Source organism: Drosophila bipectinata, chromosome 3L (genome assembly GCF_030179905.1).
Source record: "Drosophila bipectinata strain 14024-0381.07 chromosome 3L, DbipHiC1v2, whole genome shotgun sequence".
Taxonomy (NCBI): domain Eukaryota; kingdom Metazoa; phylum Arthropoda; class Insecta; order Diptera; family Drosophilidae; genus Drosophila; species Drosophila bipectinata.
In genome coordinates this window covers 10,185,698-10,201,590 of record NC_091738.1, presented here as the reverse complement: position 1 = coordinate 10,201,590, position 15,893 = coordinate 10,185,698, and the positions used below count along the sequence as shown (strand labels likewise).

At 39.0% G+C, this 15,893-nt stretch overlaps 1 protein-coding gene across 3 annotated transcripts; it reads right to left on the bottom strand.

Moving 5' to 3' along the window:
• Positions 1-1,844: 1,844 nt before the first annotated feature.
• Positions 1,845-14,652, bottom strand: rdgC (retinal degeneration C). Of its 3 annotated transcripts, XM_017248454.3 has the most exons (13): positions 14,498-14,652; positions 7,381-8,094; positions 4,538-4,665; positions 4,200-4,281; positions 4,010-4,134; positions 3,787-3,954; positions 3,528-3,731; positions 3,327-3,476; positions 3,198-3,263; positions 2,953-3,138; positions 2,422-2,829; positions 2,259-2,358; positions 1,845-2,200 (listed from the first exon to the last, which is right to left on the bottom strand). In XM_017248454.3, the coding sequence occupies exons 2-13, from the start codon at positions 7,646-7,648 to the stop codon at positions 1,845-1,847; spliced, it is 2,241 nt and encodes a 746-aa protein (XP_017103943.2). In that variant the 5' UTR covers positions 7,649-8,094; positions 14,498-14,652. The 3 variants fall into 3 exon arrangements, with proteins under 3 accessions (XP_017103943.2, XP_043065700.1, XP_070136535.1); XM_043209765.2 differs by lacking the exons at positions 7,381-8,094; positions 14,498-14,652 and adding an exon at positions 5,220-5,362; XM_070280434.1 differs by lacking the exons at positions 7,381-8,094; positions 14,498-14,652 and adding an exon at positions 5,040-5,200.
• Positions 14,653-15,893: the final 1,241 nt, after the last annotated feature.

Below are 15,893 nucleotides of genomic sequence, written 5' to 3'. Positions count from 1 at the left end.
CGTTGATTCTTTCGACTTATTGGATCGATCCTGCAGCTTTTTATGCCTTTTGAAAATGCTGGATATGTCACTGTAGAGACTTTCTTCATCGTAATCGCTTTCCTTCTTTCGTTTTTTTCTATCCGAGAAAGGGTTCTGGCTGTCACGAATAATTTTGTAAAAATTACTTTTCTTAACAAACGATCGATCGGTTTTGAGTTTCTCACTTCCATGTTTATTTATCAACCGAGAAGGTCTATGAGTGAATGGAACCTCAATGGATGTGTTTGATTTTGTTTTCTTTCTGACCGTTCGACCGGTCTTTAAAGACTTTGGGGACTTTGGCCACCCTAAAGTTCTCTGATCGACTTTCTCAATGTTGTACAAAACATTCGAGACCGAGTTGGCGAGGTATTGGGCATTTGGATTAATCGGTAAACTTTTGGCATTTTCCATAAATCTCAGAACAATAATTTAAAATAAACGTAAGTATAGAATTTTCATAGAATATAGAATTTTAATATATTTTTTGGTAAATGTAAAGAAAACTTGAAATAATCTTCAAAGGCAATCTAGACTCATTTCGAATTAAGGAACTACACAAAACATTTCTTTAAACATGTTTTTTTTTATTAGTAAAGATTCAGGAAAATATTTTGTCTATTCATGAAGTATGTTTGAAAATACAAATAGGCTGGAGAAGGGTGCAATCCTATATTAGAGATATACATACGAGTACATAGGTAAAATTTTAATTGATGACTAGCATAGCGTATCATTATTTTGGTCCTATAGTGCCTGTTGAGAAGCGTTTTAGTTATGTTATAGTTACTTTTATAGTTTTAAGTACAAATTTTAATTATAGGTACTTGGTTGCAATCGGTTGGTTATTTATTAATTTCTTAGTGGAGAAGACAACTAACATTCTCCTCCACAAACGACTTAATCTAAGTTAACTTTTTAATTAACAGATACAAACGGATCTAATATCAAAAATGGTTATTGCATAGCATTGAGGTCGGTTTTAGTTTATTTTTTAATTTATGAAAAGAATCTGCAAGCATTTTTGGGTTTTCCAACAACTTTTATATCTGATTTTTTTATATCTGATTTATAATATTGCTATCAACGGGCCTAATAACTAGAAATATAATATTATATCAGGTTGTTCAAAAGCATTCTATTTAATGAAACTTCTTGGCATTATGTGCATGACATTTTATCATGATTATGTGTATGTTAATATTGCCTAAAAATATTTTTTTCTAATTAACAATTGCATTGTAGATTTCGGTAGAATAGCACATTCTTGTTAGTTTTGTATGAAAAAGGGGAAATGTCTTTTTAAAGTTTTATACAGTTTTGTAGTTTTTATTTTTTTCTCTTATAAAATTGTAGAAAAGCCGTAGGCAATTATAAAAGTTAATTTTGATCCCTTGGACTTCAACTTTGTTAGTTTGATAAACTGCAAAATATGTATATTCCATATGTTTATTTTTCAATTTAAACATCATTTTTATATGAGTTTTTAACATTATATTTTGGTTTTGTACTTTATAACATTCTTAGTTTATTTTTTTCAATTTACACATATTTTTGTTAGATGTGAATAAAGCTTGTAGAGGAGTGCATAGTACGATTATATTATTTAGTTAATTATTTATTATATTAAATCAAAAGCGTAACGGAATGGCCGATAGACTAGACTTTTGCTTTCGCAGAGATCTCATTATTATTTAAATTAGTCATTAATTCGTCTTAAATCTTTGGTTTTTAATGGATAGGTTTGCCTCTTTTTTGATGACTTTAATAAGTTTAATGCGAATGTGCTTTAAATGCTCCTCGTGAACAAATGTAATATTAATTTACGATTTTTTCGGATCAATTACTTTGGCCTCACAGTCCGTGGGATCAATGTCATGCTCCACGACTAGCGTATTCTTTGAGATCTTGTCTGCCAAAAGAGCAACGGCATCGGATCCGGTTTTGGCCAGCGATGGCCGGCCCGTGGATCGCCTTCTTATGTTCTCGTCCTGCTGCTCCTTGCGGTGCAAATCGCTCAGCCGGAATGCCTCCAGAAATTCATTGAGATCCACCTTGCCATCGCCATTCAGATCCATCATGCGACACTTCTCCAGCATGGCTGCCTTGGAATAGGCACCTGGCATATGGGCCACCAGCAAATCGATTGCAGTTTCAAACTCATCAAGGGTTATTTCACCTATAAAGGATTTAAAATCAGACATCATAAGATCAGTGAAACATGTTCAAATACTCACCAGAGTTGTCGGCATCTATGATGTTAAAAATCGCCACTAAGCTGGCCTTGTTGGCATATAAAGCGTCCATCACAGAAGTGCCATCGGCCTCGGCTTCAAGCTAAAATATATTTGTAATAAGTCTTTAACAAATAAATCTTAAATATTTTAACCAAAAACTCACAATCACATCCGTATCCAATAAGTCCAATGTCCTGTAATAGCTGACCTTTTGGCTATCTGTTCCCGGAGCCAACTTATCTCGAAGCAGTCGCCAGGGTAGACCAAGCTTGGTGACCTTTTCCATTACCACACACCAATTCGTAATGGATATGCTGCCACTGTCCTTGGGATCACACCTCCGGAACTCGTCCTCCAATTCGTCCCGATGATCACGCATACGCACCGCCAGCTCCTTGAGGGCCGAACTCTCCACAATTCCCATTCGCTGTTTGAAGGATAATCGCTTGGTTTGCGATGCCGCCGATATATACTGTACGAAGTGGGGCATTAACTGATTGTTGAGACGGATATAGGCGCCCTTGTTGGAGCCAATGGCATAGTAATTGGAGGCCGAAAAAATTGTGATGACCTGAATGGAAATAAGTGATATAATTAATCATAATTACCCTATGGAACTGACCCTGCCCTTCTTAATATTCCAACTAATATTAATTAAAATAATTGCTATGATAGCCTTGCTAATTAACCTCACCTTATTATCGTGCATGAATTCATGACCGTTTGGTTTACACTCATGGGATCGAATGACGTAGCTGAGTCGATGTTTCTGCAGGAAGTTCTCGGTCACATCAGGACCAAACCACACGCCAGCACCTCGCAGGGTGTTCGGAACACAGCCCATTGTGGCCTGCGGATCACTCCACATAATGTCAAAGATCTAAAAATATATACTTGAATAAAATGATTTGAATAGTAATTAAAATTTTTGATTGTTACCTGCTGCCATTCGGTTTTGTCCAAAGGTTCTCCATCTGTAAGCGGTGGCCGTAGAATAGAGACGTACTGTATTAAAAACAAAATAATGTTAATATTATAGTGCATTTCTTTAAAAACCTGTTTTATTACTTTGCCACGGTCAATACTTTTTATTAGATCCAGACTTGTGCTGTCCGAAAAGCCTCCATGAACGATTAAAACCCTACTGTTGAGAACCGAGCCCAAGGGCAGCCATCTATAGACCTCATCGATAAAGGCCAAAATGCGTTTGTGATTCCGCTAAAAAAACCCAATTTAGAATCTCTATACCTCAAAGATAAAAGTACTTACAGGATATTTACTCTCCACCTCCCGAATAAATCCATAGCGGGCGTTCATAACACTATCCTCGTGATTGCCCCGATTCAGGAAAACAGCCTGAGGAAAAGCCAAGTAGAGGGAAAGCAGCAATAAAAGGACCTCAAGGCCACGCTTTCCACGGTCCACAAAATCCCCATTGAACACATAGGGATTGGAAGAGGAGGGAAGACCGTTCTAAATGGAAATAAAGTTTAGTATCCTATTACTAAATTTAACTAGATTTGTATACCTTATGTAGCACCACAAGAAGATCGTCTAATTTTCCATGGAGATCCCCGCAGACAGTCACCTGCTGAGAAACAGCTGTGGAGACTGGGGATATATTTGGCAGCTGCTTCAAGGATTTGGCAGCTTCGCGTAGGATTAAAGCCACATATTTGGGATGTAATCGATTTCCCTGAAATACGTATCATTTGTAACACTAGGCACTTAAAATGAATTTGATCTCTTACTCTCTTCTTGCGGAAGACATCAATCAACAGATCGATATGATTCTTTCTTATTGGCAACTCTATTTTGGCATTCACGATATCCCCAAACTCCTCCACTAACTCATCCTTTTCATCGAGTATTGAAACTGAAAATATTCCAAAATGTTCCTTATATTTTCTCATGGTATTTTGTAGCCAAAATTCCACTCACCATGAGTCGATCCTTGGTTTTGATTCTTCCTGCCCGCCGCCTGGGGCATGTGCTTAATGAGGTCATTGAAAAATTTGTATAGCTGTGGCAACAAATAAGAGGCACATATGAGAATAATAAAAATGAATTAGCACTGAGTGGGTCAAGAATCCAGCGACGAGGTTGCACTTGCTACAAAGTTTCACGGCTGAGTTGATTGCTATCGACTTTTGAAACTTTACAAATGCACTGACGTCGTCGCCGTTGCGGCTGTCGTCGAGGGTTCTTCGGCTTAAGGTTCCTCTAGTTCTTTTTTCTTTTTTTTTTGTGTCTTGTGGATAAAACTTTCAGATACTCACCTCAGCCTGGTCCTGTTCGCTGGCATACTCCAGGTTCTGGAAGATTTGCCAGTTGCAACGCCTCTGCATTTCGCGACGAGCCTGATGTCTGCGATACCATTTCTGGATAAATATTGCCGCTCGAATGGCTGCAAAATATTATGGTGTTGAAGATTTTTTTTTAGACACACTTTTAGGGGCAATCAAGAGGTTTTATGGTCTCGAAATGGTGATGTCTAAGTACATTGAAGGCAACCTATACACACAGGAGAGGGTGGCAAGTAATATGCAACCATGTTTCGCAACAATGTTGCTGCCAATAAAGCCACTAGAATTTTTCGGCTTGCAAGTTTTGCCTTTGACATTTTTGCCTTGGTCGCTATTACTCCCAGGACATGGCACAGACTACACTTGACAAAATACACAAAATTTTATAATTTGGCAGTATTATTATGTTTTTTTCTGGGGCGATGGAATGGCGGAATGGCGCCACACAAAATGATTACTCCCACAAAGTACTTGCCGTTCTCATCCATTTTGATGCAAATTTATTCGTCTGCTATTCACACAATGCTGAAAACGTCAAAGACTGTGGCGAGGGGGATTTTTTAAGCCAAAGAAGGATGGTTTTTGGGCTACCAACTGATTAACATTTACGCAGCTATAATTATATCAGCCGGCTTATGGCAAAGTCTTTACACACTTGTCTCTAGGTCTGGTGGCGAGGGCGGTCGGTTATTCTTTTTCAAATTTATGCAACCCATAAGAAAGGGTCGACTTTGATCTGTATTCTAAACAGTTTATTTTTAAAAATATTCAATTTTCTTTTCACTTAATTAAATTGGATAAATAGGGTTCACTTTTTCCCCGTTCAATTATAAAATTTAAACTATTATTTTAAAGCCAACTCATAAGATAACCGCTTGGTTTTAATGCTCATTTAAAGGACAATAAAATAATCATCTAAGGACATTTCTCATTTGTCCGTAAACACTTGAAACTAGATAGCCGACCGATGTGAACTGGAACCCAAAACTGTTCATTTAGAACGGCGATGGCTTGCATTTCTGTTTGTTTTTGCGTTAAGCGTTCTTTTTCAACTTTTACCCCTCGAACTGTGGGCAGCATTTGCATTTCACCCAACAAAAATTAATTATTATAATGACAAAAGTTATATAAAGGTCGAAATTTTAAACAATATACATTAAAGAAACCACACTTTTATTCCATTTAACATAATTGCTAGCAAATGTCTTGAGAACCGAAATAAAGTTTCTTTGGAATTCCCAAAATTCAATCAGAAAAAGGTTATTCTTTTCCAAGAATACCCCAAATGTCCTGGTTTCCTTTTAAAGAAATCTCGCCCACAGTGCTATCCCCAATTACCGGAAAAGTGGTATGAGGGTTTTGGGTTCTCGGCTCTGGGTTCTGGTTGGTAACCTTTCCCATTTCCAATTTGCGTCCACGTCCGCGTGTTGTGGGTTAATTTCTGGCTGCGTGACTAGCTGGGTCTACTATACGTATACGTGTTTTCTTTTGTCTTCCATTATACATATACAAAAATGTAGATGTGTATGTTAGCCTGGTTTATAGCCAAGTTTTCACTAATAGCAGCTGTCCGGCCAAGGCGTCTGTTTGTTCATTTTACCTTTGCCTATGTCGTGTCTCCGGCTGCTTAGATCCACCCGAACAGTTTGTATAGTAAATTGGAACAATAAATAAAAGTTAGCGCAAGCGCCAAAAAAAACAACAATGGAGACCTCCTAATGAAATACCAAAATGTCGGAAAAGGTTAAATGCAACTGCATTACAAGGTCCTCCTTAAGAGAATTCACTCGGTCCGTTGAAAGAAAAATTTACAAAGTAAATACAGCCATAAAGTTTCACTCTGAACCCAGTTATTATGTATTGGGGGCACTTGGTTATCCTTTGTCTTGGATCCCTTGGAATATTTATTCAAAGGAAAACTTTAAGCGAAAGACTGAAGGATTTTAGCGCAAGTTCTTAATAATGTTTTTCTTGTAATTAAAGTTACTAACTAGCTAGTATTTAATCAGCTAATCAGCTAGCTAATCAAGTACAAATATCTTTGAGCAGTGATGACTACAGGTAGGGTTGGGTCGATGGGTAGATATGATTACTAGTACTAGATCCACCTCTAGTAACTATTTTCAACTGCCTAGAGAGTTCAACCCTAGAGTGCTTTTAATGTAGGAGCCCCAGAGACCCCAGTAACCGGATTAGGTTAGTAGACTACACAGGTTTTATTGCCCGTTCTAAATAAATCCACATAGAACTAAATAAAATAAGATAAAATACATTAAAAGAAAACACCTTTGATTAATTGGTTAATATGTATATTTTTTTAATCTAGTTTACATTTGAGCGCCAAGCCCTTAACTATGTTTTTGTTGTACAGACACCTCATTCTAATGATGACTAATCATTTTAATACCAAGGAGTACTAACAGTACTGGCTCCCTAGGGTAGATAAAATATCTAGTACTAGATCCACCTCTAGTAACTATTTTCAACTGCCTCAAGGGTCCACCCCAGGGAGCTTTTACTATAGGAACCCCAGAGACCCTAGTAACCGGATTAGGCTTGTAGACTACCCAGGTTTTATTGCCCGTTCTACACAAATCCACAATAGAACCACAAAAAATTAAGTAAAATACATTGAAAGAAAAAAGTTCAGATTAGAATCTAGTTTATGATAAACAAAGGTGCAAGATGCTAATCAAGAGGATCAATTAAAAAAAATATATATCTTAAAGCTCACAAATCATAGTTTTTAAGGTTGAACAGATCACCAAGTTTTTTTTTTCACTATAAAGATTATCCGATCCGTAAGCGGTACTCACTCTTTTCGGCCCGAGAGGCGCTCATGCCACGGAGCGGCTTGCGGAAGTGCTTGCACCAACCTCGCCGCTGGAAGAGCTGCAGCAGACTGGAGGCCCTGGTGCTCGTCTGGGCGGAGGAGGCCTGCGGCTGGCCATTGGGGCCCAGTGTCTGCATGCTGGCCCCCACCCGCTCTATTTCCGACGAGCGGCATGAGGAGGCGTCTTCGACGGAGGAGCTGCGCCGCTTCCCGGCCTCGTCGGTGCGCAGGCATACGCAACTGCGTAGCATTCCGCCGGATTTCGTTGTAACCCAAGACGTGACCCCAGCGGTTCAGCGGTTCAGCGGCCCACCTTGTGGCTGCTCCAGTTCCACCCACCCACCGCTTTAATGGAATCTCCACACATGCATTAGGTGTGTGAAGGTGTGGGGGTGTGGTGGTGTCAGTCTGGCCTTTCCAAGAGGTCTGCCTTATGTCACTCGCCTGACAAGGTAATATAATTTGCCCGCCACCCAGTTCATGGGCTTCGGGACAGCGCCTTGTTCGTCCTTCAAATGGCTGTCAGTTGCTGAATGGATGGATGTTTGGATGGCAGGGTCCGTCCGTGGGTTTCTTAGCTCGTCTCCCCGGTTCTTAATGCAAATTGATTTTATTTTCGCGTAATTTATTCATTTCACTGTTGCTGATTGCCCTCCACATATTCCATTGTGCGAAAATCCGTGGATTTCGTCTTCAGCTGCAAATAAATTATGAGAAATTGTGAGAAATTAAATGTTAAATGCTGTCGTCGCTTTTAGGGATTTGAATATATATATTTTTTGTTGAGGGATTCTTGCAAATAAATTTTGGCCAGAAGCCTATGGAAGCAGCAAAAATTCTGCTCATTCATTATGGCTTACTCAACCGTGATGACGTGGTATTCCGGAATAATTGGTTACTCCGGCTGGAACCCTTAATGAGCATGTTTTGTTTATTGTTTACTAAAGTCATAATTACATTACACAATTCGTGGCTTGTTAAAGTTATACCATTCCGGTCAATAAAGTTTAGTTTTGTGGTCTTATGGTAATTACATAGACTAGTTGCTTTGGGACTTGCGTACATTTAATGGCCCATTGAAGCCCCCCAAAAATATGCATATTATTATATTTTCGAAGAATAAATTGCCCTTGGCGAGGACTAGAAAAAATTATCCTTGCATAGGTGATTACTTGTAAAAGGCAGAAAAGCATATGTAATAGAATCCTTGAGTTTGTCGATCGAATCAATTGTTGGCCGCCGGCAACAGAAAATGATTATGGCTGGGATGATGATGGAAAGGGGGTTACAATTGTCCAGTATCCAGTATTGTGTATCCTTTCTGGATGGTTATGGTGTTGAGGTAAAAGAACCGTTGAACCGATGCGCGATAATACTAAAGCATAATATATATGTACGTGTGTCCTTCGTCCTTTCACTAGAACGGGTTGTGGCCGAGTGGCCCGAGTGCCCGGGGTCCTTTGTCCTTTGTCCTGAAACGAACTGGTTGTCAGCTTCTATAAAGCTAGAGTTCCCTTGAGTGGCTCCAGACAAACAAACCAATTTTCACCAATTGAGCCATAAAGCCGCACAGACATAACCCACCCACTCCCACTCTTAGTCCCAGTCCCAGTTCCACCCACACCGATAGAATATCCACGAAGTGTGAAATTAAAATGCTAACCTGTAGCAGCACAAGGACGAAGGATGTGGCTATGCCAGTTGCTAGCAGCGAATCCTAAATATAAAGGCTGTTGGGAAGGTGGGTATTGATTAATCGCCTGAAACATAGTGCCGAAGAGGATGGCTAAGAGTTTATTGGCCAGAAAAACGTTTCAATGGCCATTTAACATATTCTCTGGTCGAGCTTAGCAAATGACAACACTTTTATTTTAGAGTCCTAATGGCCAAGTTCTTAAATTTATGGCCAGTCTTCCGTAATTTGTCTTCCGTAAACTGAATTAATTCACTGTAATGCGTTTCCACATCAATTTATTCCTCGCTGGACCCACAAAGTGTTAATAAGATTTATCTACCGGCTTGAGGAGACTTGAGATAGTAATACTCATTTGTTGCCATGTCCTTAAAGTTTTGTCTGGCTTCAAAGCTCATGTAAATTTCAATTATTGTATTCCGTAGTCAAAGATTGACTTGGGCGAACACTTAGCCCCGCCCACAATTGGACCAATTGCCTTTTAGCCAGGTAGAGTGTTACGAATAAAATACAAAAGCCAAACCAATATAGAACACCTCACCCGGGCACTTGTTCGCCGCTTTTTGCACTTTTCGCGAGAAAATTTCGTTAGGAAAAAATGTAAAATGTAAATGTGGCGGGAAAAGCATGCTTTGGCGGGCGGGAGAGCCTTTTATCGAAATGTAATTTGTCTAAAGTGAAAATGACTTTGAGCTTAAATGGCTTAAATTCTTTGAGGATTTTTGGTCACTAAGTGTAACTTTGAAATTAAATATGGCAGGGGCATGAGGAAAACAATAAATATATTTTGTGACAGGGGATTGAAAGACAAATTATTCCACAAAAAAGTATATAAAGGATATGAAAAAAGCCTTTATATTTAAATAAAATGCCAAAAACAGCATTTATCTTTCACAGATCGAAATATAAAAACAAAAACATAAAAGACCATTGCTTCTGACAGTGACGGAAAAGGTTTTAGACCCATTTGATAGATTTGAAGAGTTCTTGGCCCCATTTTCAAAGGACACCCGGACTCAACTCTATTTATTTCAATTACACAGCATAGGGGCCAATTTCCGGTTTCCGGTCGGTCTTGTCTTAGAACGGACAGCGAGATAATGAGATTATCCGCCAGCACATTTCCAGACGGGAATACGTTATTTGTCCATTAATCCCACGGCAAAAAGCGAGCCAAAGGTCGAGGCGGTCGAGTCGACCGAGGCGGACCCTGGCGGTAATAGCTCTTCCTGCCAACTCACAATTGTGTGCTCTTGGGCGGCCAAGGCGGCTAAGGATGGTGGAGAGGAGTGTTCCAAGTGCGTGTGTGGAGCGTTCAAAAAATGATTGTTGTCCTGACTCAATTACGATAAATTGCATGTCAGCCTGTGTGACAATCAGCAAATTTGCCCGCATTTCAGCTCGACAAACAACGCTTATGGTAGCCCAGCAGCAATTAAGTTAGTATTTGCGAAAGATAATGTTTCAACTTTATATGGATATGGTATGATAGTATGGATAAACAATGGTTTTCTTTATAGATAATACATAAAGGAAAAAAGAGCATGATTTTAGCAAAAGTCATTTTCTTAAAATTTTTTTCTTTAAAAGTATTTACTAAAATTTGTAACCATATTATAGAGAAAATGATTCCAGTATTATAGATAATATATAAAGGAATAGAAAAAGCATTCTTCTCATTGTAAAAGAATATATTACAACGTAAAATTCATGGCATCACATTTTGAAAACATTGCTTTATGTATTTATGTTAAAAATTATTAATCATTTTATGATGGAAATTATATTTCAACAATGTATATATATGTATGTATGGCATTAGAAACAGCATACTTCTTTTATAAAAAGCATAGTGCTATTAAGTTTTAAACCCTTCCCCTTCAATCCATCTGTTAAAATCATTAACAATATTATAAAAGACATGATATACCTGATTAAGTTAAAATCAAGCTTTTATCAAAAGAAAATTTCCATCACATTTAAAATCCTTCTCTTTAAATCGATCCACTAGCAAGCTGAAACTCTATTTATTTCCTGCATTTATTTTAATTGGCCAAAGTGCTACACTAATGCCTTTACTATCTGGGCCCCCTCGACATAATTGAGCTAATTATCGGGGAACTGACAAGGTCAGTCATCAAATTTGTTCTCTCACAATCTTCGACAGGTAATTTAGTTTTCCTACGCTTTTAATTAAGTTGCCTTTGTCAATTTGGGAGTGGGACGCGTATCGCAGGTCCTGGATTGGTCCTGGATAGGTCCTGTTTGGCGCATCACGTGTCGCCCATAAAGGTTTTCCGTTCAATTTTGCATTTTTAGTGCCCGGAGTTGCTCGTCAGAGAGTTTTTCGTTTTCGGGGGAAGCCCATTAACGGAGCTGCGAGATTTTAACGACTTTGAAATGATGTCAGCCGCCTGGGAAGCTGGTGTTCGTCATCGTTTAGGACCGATTTGTCCGCCTTTTTTTTATTTATAAACCAAATTAACGGAGATTGGGCCTCTGGCGTCGACACCTACAGCCATATGGACTAGAATTTCCACCCAGCTGCGAAAACCATGATTTATTCACGCCAAGTACACTCAAAAGAAATGTACCAGTAAACGGGAAAACATAAAAAAGAGTATTTTCAAATATGCATAAGCCTGATGGTTTCGTTTATGTGGCGATTCGACTCGTAAGACTGTCATTTTATATTTGATGACTGTACAGAAATTCAATAGAAATGGAAGGGCTTTTAAAGTTGTTATGAATGGTAATAAAAGATAATACCTGTATCAAACCGGAAAAGGGTTTACGATTTCTTGCCGATTACGTGTAAATTCTTGCGGATATGTACTTGAGTATGATATCAGTCAAGCATTTTGTTCGAGTGTAGCTGGGGGAAAGTAAGCAAACACTGCGGCTTAATTGCCATGGAAAAGTATCCAAATACCAGAGCCTCATGCCAGTGGCATTGCCTTCGTTTTGGTTAACAAATCAGGCGTGAAAATGACGGCACCCCGAGCTCCATCTGGTATGGGAACTTAAACTGCTTAAATTTAATCGATTTTGGCTAAGAATTTTAAAGTTCTTATCTGGTTTACAGCAAAAAGAATGACAGTAATTCGTTGGCATGTAGATCTTGTTGCGGTCTTTGAATATTTTATAATATAAATCTCGGTTAGTATTTTGGTTAATGGCGTTAAGTTAATTGCTTTTTGGGCTTTCGGCCGCAAAACCTAATTCGAGCCAAACCACAACTTTCTACCGAATTTAAATGACTTGAATGTGGCATTTTCGTGTTTTCGCCAAACTCCAAAGTAGCTGCCATGCCACTTTCCACTTGCCACTCGACCTGGCTAACGGGGAAAGTTTGGGGATAAGAAAAAGGAAAGCCATAACACAAAAAAAAAAATTAAATCGGAAGTGGTGAGAAATTTTGGGGCTGCTGGCGTGTCGCGCCGGGAATTCGTGCGAAAAAATAAAAAAAATATTAATATATATATAAGAAGTGAACCGAATTTTGGGAAAAATAAACGAAATCACGAATATAAGTAAGTCCGGAGGAAACAAAGGCGGAACAAAGCAAGGAGGCAAAAAAAGGAGAGAAGGCTGAAAATCAAATGCCAAACGTCAACGAGATTTGTTGCTTGTGCGGCACATAAAACTCATTTCTCACTTTTACAACCAGAATGAAGTGGAGTGGAGTGGCTGGGGTGGCCGGGTGGCGGAGGTGAGATTGCTAATCCTCCGCCGGGCAGTTGGGCCGCCGGGCGGTTCGCCATCAATTGGCCCGACGGATTCGAGTGGGCAGGTCTCCCTGGCAAATTATGAGTATGGAATTCCGTCCGTATATGAGGGTATAAAAATGCCCGGAGGATGAGAACCTAATAAATTCCTTTTCGTATTCAATCCCCAATGCAATTCCTTCGTGTCCGGGCGTCTGTTTTTATGAACATCTAAATATATTCCGGGCAACGTTTTCAGTAAGAGTTAACAAATTGGACTCGTGTAAGACAGTTTTTTATTCCATAGATAAATTCGGGGTTTATTCTGTAGAAATAAAAATAGCCAGGATAATAAATGGTAATGATTTTCAAGGGATCTTTTGAGTATAAGAAATCCTCATAAGAAATTGAGAGGTTTTGCTTTAAATTAGGTCTTAATTCTTAGGAGAAAGATACGGGTTTTCAACGATAAACTGCTCCGGACATAAAAATAGCATTGATAATGATTTTCAAAAGATTTTAAGGTCTTAAGATTAAATAGGGAAGTTTTTAAGCTATACTTCATATGAGTATACTTCTTTTCTATTTAAAATTTTATTGATTTATTAATCTAGACTGCTTGTTTTTTGTTTCGGATACACGAATTTCTCAAGAACCTAATGGGAAAAAGATAGGTCAGAAATATGTATAGACAATAAATCTGAGCACACACTTGTCTCTAAAACATACATATAAATGGACAAATGGATCGTTTGGAATAGACAATACCGTAAGTATTCCAAACAGCAAACACCTTTACAGAGTAATGGAGCCTATATCTTTTATTAATGGTCTGTATTTAATTCTTTTCGTCTGCTGGCTGTCATCACCTTGTGCTTTTCTTATTTTTTCATACACATTTCAAAATTCATTTGAATACATGGGCGAAAAATTATACATTTTAGTACCATTCAAATCTATCAGAGAAATAGCTTTGCTTGCATTCCATAAGAATCTTAAATATATATTTTTCGTCTAGAAAAATGTGTATATGAGATGCAGATATTGGCGCTATAAAATATTCAAGCAGAGACAACATGGCGTATGAGTGATATAATTAATAATGTACTACTATAAGTAATATGACAAATATTGGTTTAATGTTTTTCTCGGTGCACTCGGTGATGGATAGTACTCGTACCACTAAGATGTACAGAAGTGCACACATACTTGTGTGAAAAATGTGTGACAAGGCTTGTGTGTAAGTACATATATATTTTTGAGTGGTTCCTCCTCCGGTCGGTCGATTTGTGTCTCTGTTTCTGATCCCATTTAATGCACAGAATTGGTTTAGTAATTTAGCAAACGAGGCACTAAATCGAGCAACGCAAAACCCGAACATTCGGTTTAAATAAAGGTTTTAAAGGAGTTTCTTGATGTCCTTTTTGGCTTTTTAAGGATGGCACAAGTGGCTGTAACTTAAAAGCGTGAGCGTAAACAAACACAGAAATTTTCGGCGATGACAACAATGGCTGAAATATAAAAGTGGCGGGGAAAAGTGGAATGTGGCAGAGGCGTAGGTCGAGGCAGCAGCACCACCACCAGCGGAAGCAGCAGCGGCAGTGGCATTAAATGAAGCCACACACAAAATATTCGTGGTGACAAGAAGAATAACAACAACAACAATAACAACAGCTAGAAAAGGAATAATAATAACACACCGAAGCATATGCTGCTATGATTCCGAAATAGCGCGCAGCGTCAGCATTACGTATACGTACGAGCGGTCGCGGTAGCGGTAGCGTTCGAGTTCGCTTTTTGTGTCTGATTCCGTTTTTTGTTTTGTTCTCTGTTCCGTCGCGCGTGGAATTCCGTTACAAACTGACGCAGGCCACCAGCTCGGAAATCCTTTTTGGCCACGGCATGGCTGCCACTGTCTCTGCCGGCGTCGCTGCTGGCAATTCTCACTCACTCTCTCGTTCTGTCACCAGCATGTCGCCATTCTGCAAAAAGCAAAACAAAGAGCGATGGCCGCCGCATCACCATCAGCTGATTGCCACATTTTCATTGCCATTTTGCAGCGGAGGCTGCGCGCCAAGAGAGCCCGCTGGCAACAGAGAGAGAGAGAGAGCTCCCACCCACGCATTCCTGTGCGTCCGAAGAGAGCTCCCACATTTGGAGCATTTGGAGCTTGATAATGTTCCGTGTTTGCATACGAAATTTATGATATGCATCTTTAAATTAAAACTTAACCAGACGCTGAGCCATTTGCCAGATACACGATGTATTCTTTGCTATCATAAAGATATGGGTTCCATTCTTACAAATCTTAAAGATTCCACTACCCATAAGCGAAGAAATATGTACCTTAAAGATAATTTCCGAAAAAAGATTCTACAAATTATTTAGAGTAATGTTTTTTTCTTATTATTTTTCTTGCTTAAAACCAACAAACATGTCACACCTGTTAATAGAAATTATTCTCAGGGGCCTCAAAACCCCTTTAAACCGGTTCTTTAAATGCTAAGATATGTGCTAATTGTTGGGGTTCCAAGTTTCTTAGATGAGCAAAAAGATCTCTTAGAAAGATTGTGAAAATCTAAAATAATGGCTTATAATTTATAGCAAAATACAAACTAACTTTAATAATTGTTTAATAAATATTTCCTTTTAACATTTCCTTTGAATTCTTCAAACATATTCAAAAACCACTTACATATCCTCTATTTGGGTTCCTTGAGTGTAGGTCTATTGATTATTTGGTCGGTGGCATGGCCTTTATGGGTTGCCAAGCCTTTCTGCCGGCCTCTCGGTTTGATTTTGGGCAAACGGCCTCAAGGCCTCAAGGGGATTTTGTAGCTGAATTCCACGATACTGGGACGAAAATTGTGACTATCCCCAGCTCCTTTATGCTGACCCGGTTGCCGGTAGCCTTCCGTTCCGACTTAGCCCGGAGCTTTAACTTTAATGGCAATTAGGGCTTCGGGGCGGGTAACCCGCTATTAGTGATTACGGAATGTTCGGCCCACTTCAAATTCAGTTAGCAAAGGTGCGTGCGAGACAAGTTTTTGTTTTGCCATTGGGCTTCCGACCATGCAGTTGGAAAAGTTTGCCTGC